Source organism: Carassius gibelio, chromosome A6 (assembly GCF_023724105.1).
Source record: "Carassius gibelio isolate Cgi1373 ecotype wild population from Czech Republic chromosome A6, carGib1.2-hapl.c, whole genome shotgun sequence".
Lineage (NCBI taxonomy): Eukaryota > Metazoa > Chordata > Actinopteri > Cypriniformes > Cyprinidae > Carassius > Carassius gibelio.
The window spans coordinates 8,253,588-8,272,490 of record NC_068376.1 but is presented as its reverse complement, the minus strand read 5'-3'; the positions used below and the strand labels follow the sequence as shown (position 1 = coordinate 8,272,490).

Genomic DNA, 18,903 nt, shown 5'->3' with positions numbered 1-18,903 from the left:
GTGAATATCGCTCTCTCTCGTAATCTCCCTCGTTGGCTTTCTTCATTCTCTGTCTGATTTTCAGCTGCTTCAGTCGGTTCTTGTCCACCTGTCTCTTTGCCAGAATAAAGCCAATGATTCCAGTAGGCAGGCCGAGCATCCTAGAAGAAAACATCTCCATGTCAGTTGTCTGAAATACTTTTCAATACTGGTTTATTCTGACAGAACTTACCATGCATACCCAACTTTCATCAGTGGATTTTTGGCCTTTCTTTTGGGGATGTACTCAGGCCTGTTACCTTCCTCCTCTTCTTCCTCCTCCTCGTTTTTTTGTTGGTTGGTTTTATTTTCAGGTTCAGCTGCTTTCTGTGTGTTCATAACTTTTGGAGACTCGGTCTTGGTGATGGTTTGCAAAGCGTAATGTCCGCAGTGAAGAGCTCTGCTGTGTAAAACATTCTCCTGCAGTCTGAGATGGGCAGCTCTCGGCTCAAAGGGAGATCTTATCCACAATGTCTTATTTGATAACTTAAACAAACCTGAAAAAAGGATGTTAAATAATGTATAATCACATTAAGCCAAGCCTACATTTATTTTTTATGCAGATGCATCATTACCTTACTGAGCTACTACTAGATCACATATATAGTGTTTTGTTAAAATACCATTCAGTAACAACATAGATATGGATAATACTAATCTTTACATCCGGCAGATGCTTTAGTCCAAAACCTGAACTGGTGTTGTACACAAGCAATATTGGTCTAAGTATAAGAATGGCTGTGATTACATGTGACCTCGTTCCTAACGTTATAGCTTAAAACATTTATGCTTCTATTGATCATGTAGACTGATGAGATTTCCTGAAGTAGTGGCATCCAATCTTAACTCTTACTCGCGATATACTGAGTACATGAGTAGTTAATCTTCCCAGTTCTCATTAGCCAAATTTATCTTGAATAGTTGTTTGCATTTAATCAGTTGACAAGTACAGTATATTATTCCTGCATTCATTTATTATGTGCATGTCAAGCTATCATGGTGTACGCAAGGCAATTCAGCAGTAATTTTAAAATAGTAACAGTGGTTTAGAAATATATTTCAAAAGTAAAAATGATGATGTACAGTCAATTCCTTCAGGTGTTTCATGATTTATTATTAAATTACATGTTAATATGTTTACCTACTTTGCAAAGTCGACCTCATCAGCTTCGGACAGGACGCAGCCATCTTTGTTGTGAAAGGAAGAGAACGCGCGTTCACGTGGTTTGTTGTTGACGCACTCTGACGCGCTCATTGAACAAAAATACATTTGTTGAGAGACGCTTTTTCACTCTTATGGGGAAGATGTTCTCTTTCTATCCTGACCAAGAGGAACATAACTTTTACTAGATTCGTTTACTGAAAGAGACCGCTGACCAAATTTCACATTCATAAGTGTAAATTTAGCAATAGGAAACAATTATATGGTTTCGTTGAATGAAATAAGTAAGTTATATATATCGGCAGTTTCAGACACTCGTAAGAAAACTGTAGGAACTTTGAAAGCTTGTGAACGGTATATTGATTTTTTATATTTTGTATACGAGAATATATATATATATATATATATATATATATATATATATATATATGTATATCTTCTATCTTTGTTTTGAACGTTAATACCCCTGGCTACTTTTTATTTGTTGTAATTTATTTACTTTTGTTTTAATTTCCCCTTTCTTCTTTTTGAAGGTTTCATGATAAAATACTGTTACTGTACTTTGAATAAAAAATAAATACATTTGAGATTTCTTATTGAAAATTTACTTTTTTTTAGTTTTTGTTTTACATACCTTGCTTACCTATAATTTAATAAAAAACAAAAAAAAAAAACACTCTTATCAGTTGCTTGTATTGACTTGCACTTCTTACAATTTAATAAGCTTTAGTTAATTTTAAGTTAATGTACTGTAAACTTTAAAATATATATGTATATAAAAAAACTTAAGTGTAGCCAAAATTAGACACGTTACATTTTTTTATATATTAATATATGCAAATGTTACTTAAAAAAAAATAATGTATTCAAATTTATTGCATAACAAACACAACTTGTTTTGACATTAATAAAACATTATAAACTATATATGCAAAACATTTTATGCATGTCCATAACATTCTGAAATGTTCTAAAACACTAGAAAAAAGAAAAAACATATTTACAAAGAACTGGTTTTTGCAAAGTCACAAATCCTCTTAAAATTAAGATTAAAGCCATCCTTATGAAGCAATGCAAAAACAGTGGGGAAACTGCTAAAACCAGAGCAGAAGAAATTTACAGAAAGAGAAAAGAGACTGAATAGGGACACCGCCACTTCCAGATCACCATCTATCTAACAATCTCTTATTTGGAGTTGACAGAGCAGAGAATGTAAAGGTAAAAAAGTCTAGTCATCAAATGTGTAGTTGGGGTTGACCACCAGCGTAACGTCTTCCTCCTGAGATTCTGTTCCTCTGGACTCGGCAGACCCTTTCAGCCCAGACTGTGTCAGCTCAATCAAAACATAATCCTGATGAAGAAAAAAGTGAATAGGTTTTTTGTTGTTGTTGTTGTTGTTATAATGCATAATGTAGTCTCCACACAACATATTCAAATTACACAGAAAAGGGATTCAAATCACATGAAACTGTTTCCTTACACAGTGAACCAGTCTGTAGATAATTTTCTCTATCATTGTCTTCTTATTCATCAGTTCCATTTCTGAATCAATCTCGGATTCGATTTCCTTCAGGTACCAGTTCACTACTTCACTCTTCTTAAGTGCGGTCTCATCCTCGGCTAGGAGAAATAGCAAAATACTAATTAGATTCCTGTGGGCTGTGTTTGTCTGACCTTGTCATGTTGTAGTATTGTTAAAAGCACATAATAATGACTAAAGTTACAGCTTGTACAGAGTGCTCACCTTCCTCAGCGTGACGCAGATGTAGCACCAACAGGTTAGAAATGCGTTTATACTCCCCAAATGACAGACGCAGTGAAGGTTTAGTGCTTTCTCCATTGACTCCATGACCGTTAATACCATTTGTGTGCACATGACCATTCACTTCTCCATTAACATCTCCATTCACACGGTTATCTGCATCATGCCCTAAATAGAGCAAGAAAACAGATGTTTAGATCAATGGTACTTTTTGACTCCAAGACCCTTTTATATAGGCTTATATATACCTCTGGTACTTCTTTTGTAATAAAAAAAAAACTAAAATATGATAGTTTAACACTGTACACATTTTGTGTTTTTTGTAGCATTTTAAAGACATACTCCAGCCAGAAATTAGAAGTCTGTCATCATTTTCTCACCCTCATGTCGGTACAAACCTGCATAACTTGCATTCTTTTGTAGAACGTAAAAGATCATTATTTTGAGGAATGCTGATAACAAAACACTTTCGGTTCCCAACATTCTTCAGCAGAGGAATGGAAGTTATACAGGTTTGGATCGACATGATGACAGGCTTTTCAATTTTGGATGCACTGTACTTTTATGTAAGAATAATATAACACAGTTGAAATAAGACATATTGGGGGCCCTAGTTGATAATCGTTGGTTGCTGTACTAGACTGATTTCTCAAAATGACTTAAATTAGAGAGAAACAGAGGATGACTGTACCATTGATCTGATTGTTGTCTTCCTCCTCCATGGCCTCCTCTTCCTCCTGATCCAGATTAATATCAGGAGTCTCGACCCGAATGATGGACTTATTAAGCAGCCTGAACGCTTCTTTGACATGCTTTGGCTGAACCTAAAAGATAGAAACAGTGAGACAGAAGTAAGGAATAACTGGTGACATGCTGTTGAATTATTGAAAAAAAAAACTGTAACCCCAAGATGATAATATCTCTCATCTGTGTCTCTACTAATGAAACTGTACCACCTTACTACTAAGTCATGTCTTTTAGCTTTTCACTTACAAACTATTTCATTGAAAAAAAAATAATAATCATGGGGCAGTGCATGGGGCAACTTCTGGTATGTGTATGTTTTTGTCTCTGTGTGCAAGTGTGTGTCTGTACAGTATGTGTGTGATTGTAGAGAGAGAGCGGAAGAACCAAAGTGTGCTTTTCGCAGATAACAGATAATTTAGTTGGAAAAACAGAGAAAATTGCTTGTCATTTTTATCCTGTTGTCTGTCACGCTTGTTTGCTCAGTGAGTGTCTTTCTGTGTTCTGGTTCAATTGCTGTTGTATGTTTCAAGGACCTTTAGAAATTACTGAAATAATTTGGTGAATTGATATGGATTGACTTTTGAGAGACATGAACTAATAAATAGCTTCACATCTTCAAACATTTACAAATGCATAATTAAAATCTAAAGTTTCGATGTTAATATTAATGGACATGAGCTTACAATGAACAGCTGCGTCTTTTTTATTAACTAACATCAACAAACACTAATAAATTCTGTAACCGATAAATTGTTTATTATAGTTAATTTATTTTAACTAATAAGACCTTACTGTAATATGTTACCAACATTTTTAACTAACATTGCTATTTATTTTAGAGATTAGTTGACCAAAATGATATTTCAGGACACAAAAATCATGCTTTAGTCTTTCCCTTTTTTTCTTACACACCTCATCACAACAGTGCATCCTTGCCATGCTCTCAGAAAGACGAATCAAGCTCTCCAGCTGGCGGACTGTGATTCTCCAGGCTGATTTAGTGACTCCGGAGCCGTCCCGCTGTCTCAGACGCTTGTACTGCTCCACAATGAATTCCTCAGACTCCTTTGAGATCTGATACCACACACACACACAGATCGAGACATAGTTAAGAAATAGCTGAAATTGTGACAATGAGATCAAATGCATTCCGCCAAACATACCTAATTACATCAGGAAGAATGAAGATAAATCTTCCTTTCGCTCACCTTCGGCTTGAACTGGCGAGCGAACAGCATGTATCTGCGAATCTCATCTAGACTGTAGACACGGTCAACAGAATTCTGAATTCTGGAGTGGAGATCCACTATACGTCTGGCTATGGCGTAATCGGTGACCTGAAGGGAGAGACCGAGGGATGTACTAACAGTCTAACAACATCCTGCTGTATCCACAATCATCTTCATAGGCTGTTGCATTGTCCGCTCATACCTCATTGCAGTCGTCTACCAGGATGAAGAAGAGATCAAAACGTGACATGATGGGTGCCGTCAGGTTGATGTTCTGTTTGAGGGATTTGGAGCGGTCGTAACGCCCGCTCACTGGGTTTGCTGCAGCCAAGATGGATGTGCGAGCATTCAAAGTGGCCTACAATTTAAACAAAACAAAAAAATAGAATCTTTTATGGAACTATTATAAATTACAAAAACCATTATGGTTAGAGTTACGCAATATACAGGTTGAAATGATAGTGTACGCTTGTACGATGGTATAATTATGGTATTACGGTTTATACAGTTTGAAATATGGATACTTTTATTACACCAATGCACCAATTCAGAAAGCCATTTTTAATCCCCCGGAGCCATGTGGAGTACATTTTATGATGGATGGACGCACTTTATTTTGCTTCAAAATCCACCATTGACTGCACTTATAAAGCTTGGAAGAGCCAGGACATGTTTTAATATAACTTTGATTGTATTTGTCTAAAATAAGAAAGTCAAGAGTCCCAAGGGACCTGGAAAATTGGCGGAACATTGGCGGGTCGCCTTCTGTGTGAACGCAAACACATCCCGGGATTGATTCCTGGATTGATCCTGGGTCGGGGACCTTGTAACATTGCTGGGTTTAGTCCCAGAATGAGCACTGTGTGAACAAAAGCCAAACTAATGCCATTAAGGCTGTGTCGTAGTGATGACGTACGTTATCGCACAACTTTTTTACCAGGTGTTTTGAAGGCAGATCAACATTTGCGACTAAAAAAATATGTATAAACTGTAATTAAGCAGAGATCAGTTAGTTCCTCACTTTCCGCGAAGAGGCTGAGATTGTTCGCCAGCTTAAGAGAAAGTTAATGAAAGTTAACGTCTCGTACATTACACGTAAGATCCTGATGTCACGTGTCTTTAGGGGACCTTTACAAGTACGCACATATTCCAGGAAATCACTGGCAGTGTGAACGGGGAAAAATCGAGTGACCTGGGAACAATTACCAGGACACAGTACCCGTTTATTTTCCAGAATCGCAGTGTGAAAAGGACTACATACACCCAGGTTGGCTTGAGGGTGAGTAAATCATGGCTTCATTTTCATTTTTAGGTGAACTATCCCTTTAATGTTCACAGCTGAAAAAAACACGGATTTGTCATTATATTAGTTCCACCTCAAATAATTACCTTATCACATTTTTTTAAATCCAAACTGCTAGTACAAAATATGTCACAAATGCGAATATGTGTCCTACAAATCTGCATTTTGACCCTTACCTTGACCCCTGCTTTGGTGATGGAGATGGTCTGTTGCTCCATAGCCTCATGGATAGCCACTTGGTCTCTCGTTTCCATCTTATCAAACTCATCAATGCAGCAAACACCCTATGGACAACGATATCAAATCAGGGATCAAATAGGGATTTTCAGTGACTAAACAAATTGGAATGTACACAAATCATCTGTAAAGATAACTCACATTGTCAGCCAACATGAGCGCTCCGGCTTCGATGACAAACTCGTGTGATTCCTCATCTCTCACCACAGCAGCTGTGAGACCGGCCGCGCTGGAGGCTTTCCCGCTGGTGTAGACGGCACGGGGACTGAACTCCTCAACATGCCTGAACAACAGCCAAACTGTGAGAACTAATACATCTTTAAACACAATTTGGAAGAAAACGTCACCAATTGGAAATGTCGTCCTAATAATAGTTATTCGCTCTATAATTCCAACTCTAAAAACACTGTTCTATCCTACAGTTTTGAACCTGTTCATAAATAATCATTAATTAAAAGATGAATAAGTCTTACTTAAGGAACTGGCTCTTGGCAGTGCTGGGGTCTCCCACGATGCAGACGTTGATGTCTCCTCTCAGAGATGTTCCCTCCATGGTGGTTTTGGGAACACCTCCAAACAACATGAGCAGAATCCCCCGCTTAACCTCATCATTGCCTGAAAACAACAGAGTCCATATCAGAAATAAAAATGTACTGTATCACACACACATGATTGTTTATATTAACAGGTCGACACAACTACATTTGGTTACACAACTAAAATTAATTTTAACGGACAGATCAGGAAGAAATAGCACTTTAAAGGGTTTAAAATATCTTTATTTGTGTTTAGAAGATAAACATAAATATAATGTGATTATAAAAATGTGAGGTTGAGTAATTGCGTAAATTATCCCATTAGGGTAACAACTGCAAATGTACACTTTTAACAGTGTTTATTAATCTGTTTTAAATAAGCCAAACCTCTCTCCTATTACTGCTTTCACCATTTACTGCTTGACTACTAATATATGAATTCATTTTGATTAGGGATGCAGAGTATTAGACTTTTACCGTAAGACATGCAGGTGGAAGACGTATGCGTCACGCTCCTCTGGGAAATGTAGGAGCAAAGGAAACAAAGTTTGCTTACTTTAGCAAAGGAAAACCAGTCTCCTTTTGGCTTGTTTCGAATTTTAATTCGTGATAAGCATTTTGTTTTGTTCTCTCTCTGTGCTCGTCACTAACCACGCAGCACTGACGAACAGTTTAGCTGCTTACTATGGAGTGTCATTCTGTACATACTTTCTCAAAATATGGCAATCCAAACCATTAAATGTAATCATGATTCAGGTAAAAGTTTGCTTCAAGAATGACCACACTGCTGACATGATCTTAGCGCTAGCACACCCTGAGCACATGTGAGCTATTCGTGTAATCGGCAAGGCATATCGGCATAAATCTGTTCAAATCAACTGATGCTAATGTTTCCATTCTGAACCTTTATCGGTCGATTCCGATATCTTTCTGATAATGTCGCACATCCCTAATTTTGATTGCAAGACATATTGTTGTTCATAGTGACTAACCGTGAATGGTAGGGAAGAGGCTGGTGCAGAGGTTGTGGTAGAGGTTTTTATCTTGACTCATCTCAAACACCTTCTCCCACTCCTGGACCGTCATCTGTTTCTTGATACTTTCTGCCGTCTGCTCCTCATCCCTGATCTCCTTCCCGCCAAACTACAAACGGAGACATCCCATTAAAATAATCTGAAAATGAGACCTTCATGCCATAATGGTGGGCTTCACTCTTACTCTGGGATTGGTGGGGGCTACGTGGCATGCCAAAAATGCAAGTTTGTAGGAAAGTTCTCTGACACCAAGTGCTTTAAGTCCACGAAGTCCCTCATTCTCGTAACCTTGCACCCCGGCTGTACGAGAACTAGTCTCGGAACGCACACCTGAAACAAACATAACGGCATCTTCAGACTTGTAACAATTGTATAAATATCAGTGAGGGCCGACTGGATGAGAGATGTGTACCTGGTGTGGACAGTTGGGATACATCTGGCACAACAATGAGGGAGCCAATGAAGTCACATTTGTCTCCGGCCTGTGCTGACTCCACAGCCTCAGCCCGCAGGATCACCTCCATACTACGAGGAATGGAGCCCCGTGGCAGCTCAGCCTGTGTCTCCTGGATGCGTACCTGGAATCAAGACAAGTAAAGCATCTAAATACCCTTACAACACTTTAAAACACAGTAAAGCAATCAACAATGTCACAGGGCTAGTATGATGAAATATCAACCCCTCAATCATCCTGACAGAGTGCATCAGAATAGGAAAAGTTTTTAAAAAATATAACATTCAAACCTTGAGCTTTTTTAAATTGCATTTTAAATCAAAATTGCAATGTTTTATTAGAAATATCATGAATAAACAACAGAAATTGTTCAGCCCTATGCCACTTAGAAACTGACATTAGAAACATCTGTTGAATCACCTTTTTATATTCAATATTTACTGACTTAATGGTATTTTCATTATTTTTTAAGTTTAAATTTAAAATTTATTTCTTAAATATTTAATTGCAAATTACAATTTAAACAAATACCTTTTTCTGCCACTTTACTTGTGTGCTGCAGAAAATATTTGGCGGAAAAATGGCAAATTTATAAAATTCTAGCAAACAGAAAAATATCCTTACCGATGTGACATCATCAACTACAAAACAGAATTTCGAACTTTACCTATACATGCTTTGCATTGTAATTTCTCTACCTTTTTATGACAGGAAAGGGGGTTTACCAAAGAACATAAAAATGTACGCCTTCTTGTCATACCTTCTGGAAGTCGATGAATTTGGATTTGTTTGTATCCAGGAGAAAGCGTCTACGGTTGTTACACACAGGGTTGCGGCAAATGCTGGGCTGAGTGTATTTAAACTGCTGCTCCACATCCTTTATCACTCCTTGACAGTCCAAGCACAGGAAGGTCCCGCTCACCAGCTCAGGGTGAACCGGGTGAGTACGAACAACCTGACCGCTGATGCGCACAAGTGAGCCAACCTTCACCACGGTCAACTCACGGATCCTGCAAGGAACCCAGAGCAGGAGCACATTAGTTAGGAAGGCATCTGTCCATAACTGACAATATTTTTGTTTTGAATGATTAATTAGTCATCACAGAGTCTTATAATTCTATTTACTTGTGTCTAGTTGGTAGATCCTGGAAGGCAACATAGAATTCCTTTGAGGTAGGAACTTCTCCGTGATCCCGAGCAAAATTACGCACAGCATGGCACAGGAAGGGGTAAAGTCTAATACAAAACAGAACCAATAGTTTTTCTTTCTACATGCAGGTAAAAACAATATGTTATCAGTTTCATAAAGCAGTCAAAGCCTGTGCAGAATGTTTGTCAATTTTCAGTACATACTCATATTACACACACTACTACACAATAACTGCACATCTGAGATTATGGGTTATATCATGTTTTAAGCGTTAATAATTACATTACTCAACATTAAGATGAACACAGCAAAGTATATGGTTGACAAAATTCAAAAGCAATGTATGAAAGCGATTTCGATTTTTCTTTCGGATTCTTTCCCACCTGTAGAACTCTTCCTGGATGGCTGTTGCCAGTTCTTGATTAAAGCCCTCCAGGTCTGTGAAACTGACCACGAGTGTGTTCCTTTCCGGCCGGATCAACTCCTCTGCGTCTCTCAGGTACTTCACCTCTCCATCACTATTCTGAAACCTGTGGAATCGTACACAAAACTATTACTAGAAAATTCTGATCACAAAAAAAAAAATCAATATACAAATCACACGTGGATGTGTCACAAAATGCATGTTCACCTGCACAAGTATACTGTTCAAGCAAACACATGAATTCTATAATTTCGTATAAATATATACATGTAGTTTAACATGAAATCGTGCGACTAAAAAGCCTGTAATGGTTTATAGGTAATATTGTTATAATTCAATACGGTAACCGATCGTGTACCATTTCGTGATGCTGAAGACAATAAGGGACAGCTCATTTACTCACTCTTCCAAGAAAGCCTGGAATAATTTTTGGCATTTTTCCGCCAGTTCGTCCTTGATTATCTGACCAGCATTCGTATTTGTTCCATGTTCCATAAGATCCATTTTTGCAATAAACTGTTATTACAAAGTTATAACAAAAAATTTACTCTCGTCCCGTCTAGCACAAGAAGCACACGAGTCGCTGTTTCAGAAGTTTTCGCGCGAAATGCAGTACCATGTGATCATTTTCGCGCCACCAGGAACCAATCAGATTGTTGGTTTTCGGTGCTGCCGCTACAATTGGACAATTGTGGCCAATCATTTTCGAGCTTTCTGTTGGGGGCATGGCATAATGTTGAGGTTAGACAGTTTCAATAAAGATACTTAGAAAAATGTTAACAGTTGCAATAAAATAGGAAAAGTATTTGTTAATATGAAAGTATGGGGGTTACCCAAAACAGGCGACAGCATCCTAGAAGTTTGATTGATCGGGTAGACCCATAGTGCATAAAATATGTATAATAATAATATTGCTGTTTTAACGTTTAATTATATTTTTTAATCAAGTGGCTAAAACTAAGTTGGCAAGTTATTACGTGGCATTATGTATAAACATGTTTATACTTAGACGCGACCCTGTCACGTGATACATGTTACTGTTTTCTGCGCTGTTGAGGTCCAAACAATTATAGTTATTTGTAAATGTTTAATAGGGCATTATTTAAAGAAAATATAGAAATTGCTATGTTGTATTTTTCTATTTATTATGCTATTATTGTAACCTCGATGAAAACTTCAAAATACAATAAATTGTCTTGCACAAAGTATCAATGCAGGAAAACTAAAACTTGCCACCCTACGTTACTTTGAATTGTTATTGCTGCGGCACTCACTTAATGACTGAAACAAAATATTTATTCTATCTGTTGCTTTTCAGTATGATTTCTAATTATTTTTCTTGGCACACTATATATTGTCAGAATTTAAGGAATTTCCTTCTGTCAACAGTAGATGGCGGTGTTTCTATGTTATATGTAAACAGACAGCTTTTTAACCAAGCCAGCAGATGGCGCTAATCGTAGTTTTAAATCATGCATGCAGACTTCGACTAACAAACTTGACATGTTTTCAAGTTCGTATTTACATGTTCAGTGAAAAGAAAAAATGTTTGGAGTTTCTGTGAAAAGTGGGTATTACAATACCAAAACATATCAGCACCAAATGAAAGTTTGCTAAAACAACGTTTTAATGACTAGTAATCTTGTTATTAATATTGTCCAAAAGTCAAGTGACATCTTTAAGAGAAGAAAGTCATTTTAGACTAAGCACAGGATGTTACATTTTTTATTAAAAATGACAATGTGTTTTTTTTTTAATAACATGCACAGATAAGTCATGATTCATATTTTTGTTTTGACAAACTAATATATATTATAGAATGGATGTTGCTGACAAGTTTCAGTCAGATGTGTGTGGCTGGAGGACTTTGTGGACAGATAACAGTATCTGTACCTGATGGTTTGGTTGGACCAAAAACCACACTTGCTGGTCTAGTATAGTGAGTAAAACACATTTTTGTGGTATGTATATGTGTCTGTGAGAGTTTTTAGTCTGTTGGGTGTACCCTGAGTTGTGTTCTTTTCTGTTCTTGTGGTTTCCGTCATGGCGGTTGATTTCACCCTGAGGCGGCATTTTCAAATTTTTGAGTCACACTTTCATTGGTAGGAAGAATAAAGACGTCAATGCAATGCTTATCTGTGTAAAAAACAAAAAAACAATAACTAAATCAATACTGTTATGTTTATTTTAATGGTTCAGTTCATTTGTACAATCTTTCCACCTTTCTCTTTGTGTGTGGGTGCACAGGCCTATTTGTTTATGTACCTTCGATATGTTTGAAACCCAAACGTTTTTTTTTTGTAATCTGTAAAATCACATTGTTACTCGGTAAACATGATAAACATACGCTAGGGCATTGGTTGAATCTCTACACACATCTGAGCCAGGTATATGGCGTTAAGGCGAACGGCGTCTAGACGGTTTTGTCTGCAGGGCATCTTCAGTACATCAGATGTTTCGTAATATTTGGCACAGCAGTGCGAGGACTTTCTTGCTTGCAGCTGCAGGGTGAGCAGAATTTATTGCATTAGTCAGGAGATTTATGTCTTTCACAATCCTGCACGCAACAACATAACTGCCAGATCTTCCTGAGGTGAAAACAAGTATTCGGCAGGTTTGTATGAAGTAAAACAAGATATGACAGATATCATTTTGAATGTCACAATACTGAGTTGTTTTTTTGGTTGGTGTGTAACCTTGATCATGTGTAGGCGCCCCCTCAATAAATGATGATAGCTAGACAAAAGTAACTTGTTTTCTGAGAGCTGTGCTGACGTCACTCCAGAGTTCTTGTGACTGCATTTTGTTTACCCAGTGATTCAGCATTCAGTGACTTCATTATGAAAATCAACTATAATGATTGTTTTTACAAAATATATACTTTTTTACAAAAAAATACGTTTTTACTATAAATATACATATAGCTTGATAAGGTCTGCTAAAGAAAACGTTATTCATGACATGTTGAATATTTTTTTAATTAAGATGCAATGCAATAACATGCAAATTAAAGAAAATGACAATGGATGAATTTATTTATTTTATTTTTTGTGATAAATTCAGATTTTTTGAGTCAAAGACTTATGTTTCAAATTGAAAGTGACCTGCAGTTTGTCACTAAATATACAAAAAAAAAAAAAAAAAAAAATATATATATATATATATATATATATATATATATATATATTATACCATTGGCAGAATTGGCAAAAAGTTGATTTATGCATAAATAAATATATATAGACATAGCACAGGTTTCAGATACATCCACCAGAAGCAAGACAGTGAATGAAAGTAAAGTACAGATGTCAGAGGTCAAAGGTCATCAAAAGAAGGCCACAGGAGCACTTTAGAGCTCTGAGAGCTGTTTGAGGTCAAAGTCTTTCAGTTAGAGTTTCCAAAGAGGGAAAATCCAGCGAGGATTTAATGGCATTGGTTGGTAAAGCAAAGCCCCACATAATCCTAATTTTCAGGTGTGTTTTTGACAGGCTTCTCTAATTAAATAAATGCCTGTAGGGGCCTGCATGCTGAATTCATATATGCCATGGATTTGGGGTAGGCATATTTCCACACAATATTTGCACTTGTATATCTGGGGAAAAGGTGTATTTAAGCATGGGAATGAAATGGCATGTCTGTCTGTGTCAGCACCTGGATGTCTTAACAACCCCCCCACACACACCTCTTGCTGTTTTGTATTTTCCTGGTTGTTTGTTCTGAGTAGACTGGTGGGAATCTTTGGCTGAGCTGGTCTCTCATTAGCATATAGTGAGAAAACGAATCCTCAGAGGAAGATCATTGTGTCTAACAGCAGGTGTGTGTTTGTGCGTTTCACACAAATTCTGACAATTCATACACTGTCAGTGCAGGCAGGGAGCCCATTTATCCATCGGTTCATGCTATTCTCTCTTTCTCTAACAGATAGGGCTATATTCCAACCCATTCTCACTCCAAAGGCGTCAAAAACCGAAGCATGGTCAAGCGCCCCTAGCGTCACTTTTATGACGCCAAATGTGCCTCTCGGCGTCGACTATCGAAGCACTACGACCTTCATTGCTTTCAGTGGGAAACTTTTGGCGTCAGAATTCGACACGAGGACATGAGATGTTTATCGCTATGAAATCACGTTCAAGAAGTCTCATTCAGCACACATCGCGCGATACTTGCTATCAGTTCCACAGTTTGGGTGAGTAGTCGTATATACGCTCTTTTAATGCCTTTTATCAAATGTATTCTGTCTTCTTTATTAATCAGATTAGTGCCATATGTTTAATCGCTGTATTATATCGGTCATCCGCGGCTGTCTTTGAGTTTCATTGCGTTTAAATTAATGAACACAGCTGCTAATTAGTGTGATTAAACTCTATCTGTCACGTGACGTGCCATAGACCTTCGATCCGTTTTATATTATTATTAATTTCAGGATCAATGATGTAAGTTGTATTTGTAGTAAAATCATGGTAATCACGACACAATAGTAATAAATGAAATGTGAAGTTAAAACACAGTAAATGGGACATTAGTAACTGTAACTGTAGTTTTACTATGATATATTAATAATCAATACAACAATACAATAATCACCAAACCAGCTATGTTTGTATCACTGTAATGTTAGTGTTTTTATGTGCTTTTATATGACAGATATCACAGTAATCATGTGTTCTGTACCATGCTTTTAATACCTTTTAATGTGAATCCAAAAAAAAAAAAAAATCAAATTAAAAATAAATAATAAAACATGTATTTTTCCATCTTGCAGTTCATTCATATCAGTTTATATATATATATATATATATATATATATATATATATATATATATATTTGTATATATATATATATATATATATATATATATATATATATAAATATTTTGCTCACAGATCATTATTAACATTCTGTATATAATTCAATTTTATTTTCTCTCCCCTTTTTTATTATTTTTATTTTTAGCTGAAAAGACGTAAAGGCAGTCAGCCCAGTGGTGTTTCTGGAGAGGGATTCCTTCAGAAATGGAGAAGACAGAAAGCTGCGGAGGCAGATATTTGCAGCAGTAAGTCTGTGATAGTTTGTCTCTTTTATCAAAAATTCCTGCTGTTATAATTTGTACAGCATTTGTTGTTTCTTAAACTGTTGCACTGTCCAAATACCCACACTTGCCATCTTTTCACTTGACCACTTGATTACTTATTTGAAGTCTTTCCTGTATTTGGCCTAGTGTTCGAGTGAGCATGATGACCACGAGTGTGTGTCGAACTTTTCATGACCTGATGACTGTGTTTCCCAATCCTGATCCTGGAGAACCCCAGCACTGCACGGTTTTGGCGTCTCTCTTATCTGCCTTGGAGTCTTCACTGATGAGCTGATGAGTTGAATCAGGTGTGTTTGATCAGGGAGACATCTCAAATGTGCAGTGTTGGGGTTCTCCAGGACCAGGATTGGGAGCCACTGCCTTATGGGACACTTATGTGTTTAAAGAGATTTTTAATATCTAATTATCAATATTTCACATACTGTACTAAACACATCACAGTCTTAATAATCCAGTTTAACACTTGTATGATATTGTACAAGCCCCAGGACGGTCTCATCTGACACTATCAAAAGAATTCATATGACTATAGCTTGTTATTAATTACTTGCTTTCAATAATGGATTCATTTAACATTTAATTTTACAGCATCTTTACAGAGGTGTAATGTACAAGCTGCACGTAATTAATAATATGTCCTTCCTTCTGTCTTACAGGATTTTTTCCAGATAATGCTGTTCTTCTTTTTCAGGTCTAAAATATCGAGCTCAACAGCTATTTTAAGAGCCAACCCTCACAAACCTTCCTAAAACCTAAAAGAGCTATTACTGAGTCTCAGCGAATCTTGCCATGATCAGCTCTTCCCAGGTACATTTGTTTACTCCAAAAATGCTCTGGTCTGAATCTTACTTTAAATTAACTTAATTATGTTTAATGAGCAATATTAATTGCACAGAGAGTAAGTACATGATTATCTTGTTTCACAGAAGAGAAGGAAGACCAAGGAAATGATTTGCTCAGGATGAGAAATGAAGATGGCCATCTTGAGCTCAAACAAACAGAAGTCCTCTGGTATGTGTGTGTTGAAGCAATGTTATACAACATTTTATGATGATCTCTCACAGAACTGGTCATGTCAGCCTTGATTTCGTTTTATACTATTACAATTACAGCATGTTAGCAAAGTGTGACTGGACATTTTTAATATTATGTTTTTAAAAACACACCACCTGTTTTAAAAGCAGACAAGTATCATGAAATTGGTTTAGTTGATATAAACACCAATTGACATTATTTCATTGTTTTGTAAATGTTATGTTATAAATTGTGAATTGATAGTTGATTGGTTTGAAGCCAGGCCTTACACTGCACAGACTAAAACACATTTGTGAGAGAAGTCAGGAACTTTGGAGAAAGATTCTAGAGGAAAAAAACACATTTACTGCAACATTAGATCAGTTCTAGAGTCTCTAAGAACTACACATGCTAATGCAGTCTCATGAGCAAGACCTTTGCTTCTGTAACTTTTTCTTAATTCTTGGAGAATGACATATTTATTGCAGTATTTTTATTTGTACAGATGATCTCATCAGCCAAATGAGGGGTTTTGACCAAGTGATGCTCTTGAAAGGAGTGAAAGAAGAGGATGTGGTAAATTGTCTTCAGAGAAAAGCTTCTCAAAAGGTCTTAAAACAGCTTGAAGAATGGTAAGTGTACAGTACTACAAGGGTCATAGTTGCTCACACTGCTAAAACCACACAGAACATAAGCTGAGCTCTCTGTCCATTAAACAACTTCTTCTGCATTGTTTGTTTCACTTTGACCAGATCTGGGATGTTAGGACTGAGAGATCCTCTGGCTGAGAAAAGGCTACACCACATCAGTGCTGGATATCAACCACAAACTGTTTCCAGACACGAGAGAAGAAGAACACGATGGGGAGATGAAACCAGTTTAGATGTGATGATGGGAATCATTATTTTCTGGAACAGTATCACATGTCTTATATGTATCACATGATCTGTATCACAGTTGACTGGATGGGACTGTGTGACTTTTAAGGACATTTCATCACTCATCTGTGTGAACTGATTTATATATGAGGTTAATGTATCTTTGATGATAATTATTTTCATTGAATCTTATTTGTCTTGATGCTACTTTATCAACTTTATAGTCTATGCTTCAATAAAATGAAAATGGTGAATATTGTGTTCTGAAGATTCTTGGTAAATACATCATTTTACTAGGTAGGCTCATATGTGTTTATTTTAGACTTGGAAAAACGACATATTAATTATTGGGATTATTTTTTTATTTAAGACATAAACATTTTTGATCGGATTAATAACATCTGGGACATAAGTACACCAGAAAGTATTTTTTTATATTTTAGTAACAAATATGCACATTTTTTGTGAAATACAGGGAGTTACAAGATTAATTATTCTGCATTACAATATGGTTCCATGGGCTTTATTGTTACAAACACTTGAGGGATAACTGAGAATGAAGCAGGAATGATCAACGTGGATCTTGTACTGCATTAAAACCAAGAGCACGCACATTACTGATGTCCAGCACATGAGGAGCAAGAGACAGGGGTGAGAGGACATTTTTACACTGATTTCGGCTAATTAGTTATATATAATGCTTATATATATATATATATATATATATATATATATAAATTAATATTCTTAGCACTGCATGAATTTGTCCTTGTGTAATAGTGAAGTATCACAATGTGTATACATTGTCCTTGATTACTGCTTTACAGTGGGGAATAGATAATGGCAAGTTGTTGCAGGTTCATCCATTATATTTCTTGCCATTTACTTCAAAAATCAAAGAAATAATCTATTATTTTCATTATTAAATCATTTCTTTCTAATTTTTCCATGTTTCATCAGATGGCCTCACAATGTCCTGTCAAAAGGTATAATAGCCATGATGAATAGAATAGAAAACAGAGGACTGTGAAAACTGTCAGATATAAATGTGACTCAGCTCAGTTTGTTGTTCATGATGAGGAGAATACATATATGTAGGTTTTACTGCCCTTCTACCGCCAGGGGCCCAGTAGCACCCCCCGGAAGAGCCCAAAACTGTACATTTCAAATGGCTGTAAATCAGAGTCCAATTAACATATCAAAGAGAAAATGGGCAGGATTATTACTTATGCTATGCTGATAAAATAATGTTGAGCTCAGTTTTCAGAAATAAGTGGAAAGCTGGCATAAAAGCATTTTAAATATTGCTCACTGTAAAATACCACATTTCAGCCTGCCTCTCAAATATATCACAGATGTTTGCACAATAAACATATTTAGATATCCAGTTTACCTTAAAATAAATAATTTATTTAGTTTCGTTAATAAAAAGTTGTAAACTACATTACCCACAAGCCTCCGTCGTTCTATCTATAGAAAGGCAACACTAGGGGGCTGTTTTTGTAGTTCATTGAAGTTATGCTTAGGGTTAGGATTAGGATCTCGCTAAAGATGTCATTTTTCTCAAGATAGCAACACTTCATTGTTGACTTAATATATTACTAATGTGATGATAGGAGCAAAACATACTTTTTAACATGATGCGCTGTTTAATATGGGTTAAAAGATAGTCCAACCACAGACTGTCCTGAAAAGTCATAGCCAATGACATCAAAGCTGAGCAGCAGCGTCACACTTCCTTATCCATGTATGACAGATGTCTTTCGTTTTTCGGCTGAAGGGATAGATTCGGTTAACAATAGATTAAGCTTGCTACTTATTAGATTCTGTTTTATTAACGTCTTCACCTTCCTCCGTTGTTC

General features: G+C 36.4%; 1 protein-coding gene and 1 long non-coding RNA gene across 2 annotated transcripts; one reads left to right on the top strand and one right to left on the bottom strand.

Annotated features, from left to right (window-relative positions):
- Window positions 1-1,982: 1,982 nt before the first annotated feature.
- On the bottom strand, window positions 1,983-10,652 carry LOC128015382 (DNA replication licensing factor MCM6). Its single transcript, XM_052599188.1, has 17 exons — window positions 10,460-10,652; window positions 10,016-10,162; window positions 9,608-9,718; window positions 9,243-9,492; window positions 8,441-8,606; window positions 8,213-8,358; window positions 7,987-8,137; window positions 6,932-7,073; window positions 6,600-6,741; window positions 6,398-6,505; window positions 5,121-5,276; window positions 4,898-5,026; window positions 4,602-4,763; window positions 3,634-3,766; window positions 2,925-3,110; window positions 2,661-2,800; window positions 1,983-2,531 (listed from the first exon to the last, which is right to left on the bottom strand). Exons 1-17 carry the CDS (start codon window positions 10,558-10,560, stop codon window positions 2,409-2,411), a joined length of 2,493 nt encoding a protein of 830 aa, XP_052455148.1. The 5' UTR covers window positions 10,561-10,652; the 3' UTR covers window positions 1,983-2,408.
- A 3,338-nt stretch (window positions 10,653-13,990) lies between these two features.
- LOC128015136 (uncharacterized) lies at window positions 13,991-17,295 on the top strand. The gene is made up of 7 exons (XR_008183804.1): window positions 13,991-14,242; window positions 15,011-15,110; window positions 15,276-15,436; window positions 15,841-15,956; window positions 16,076-16,160; window positions 16,669-16,795; window positions 16,916-17,295. It is a non-coding gene; the product is annotated as an uncharacterized LOC128015136 (long non-coding RNA).
- Window positions 17,296-18,903: the final 1,608 nt, after the last annotated feature.

Bases quoted from the DNA above. Each gene is read 5' to 3' on its own strand.
- LOC128015382 (XM_052599188.1), bottom strand. From the start codon at position 10,560: ATGGATCTTATGGAACATGGAACAAATACGAATGCTGGTCAGATAATC. The intron at 6,506-6,599 runs GTGAGTTATCTT...CGTTGTCCATAG, and splicing joins CGCTCATGTTGGCTGACAAT to GGTGTTTGCTGCATTGATGA. The intron at 2,801-2,924 runs GTGAGCACTCTG...TATTTCTCCTAG, and splicing joins TCTGCGTCACGCTGAGGAAG to CCGAGGATGAGACCGCACTT.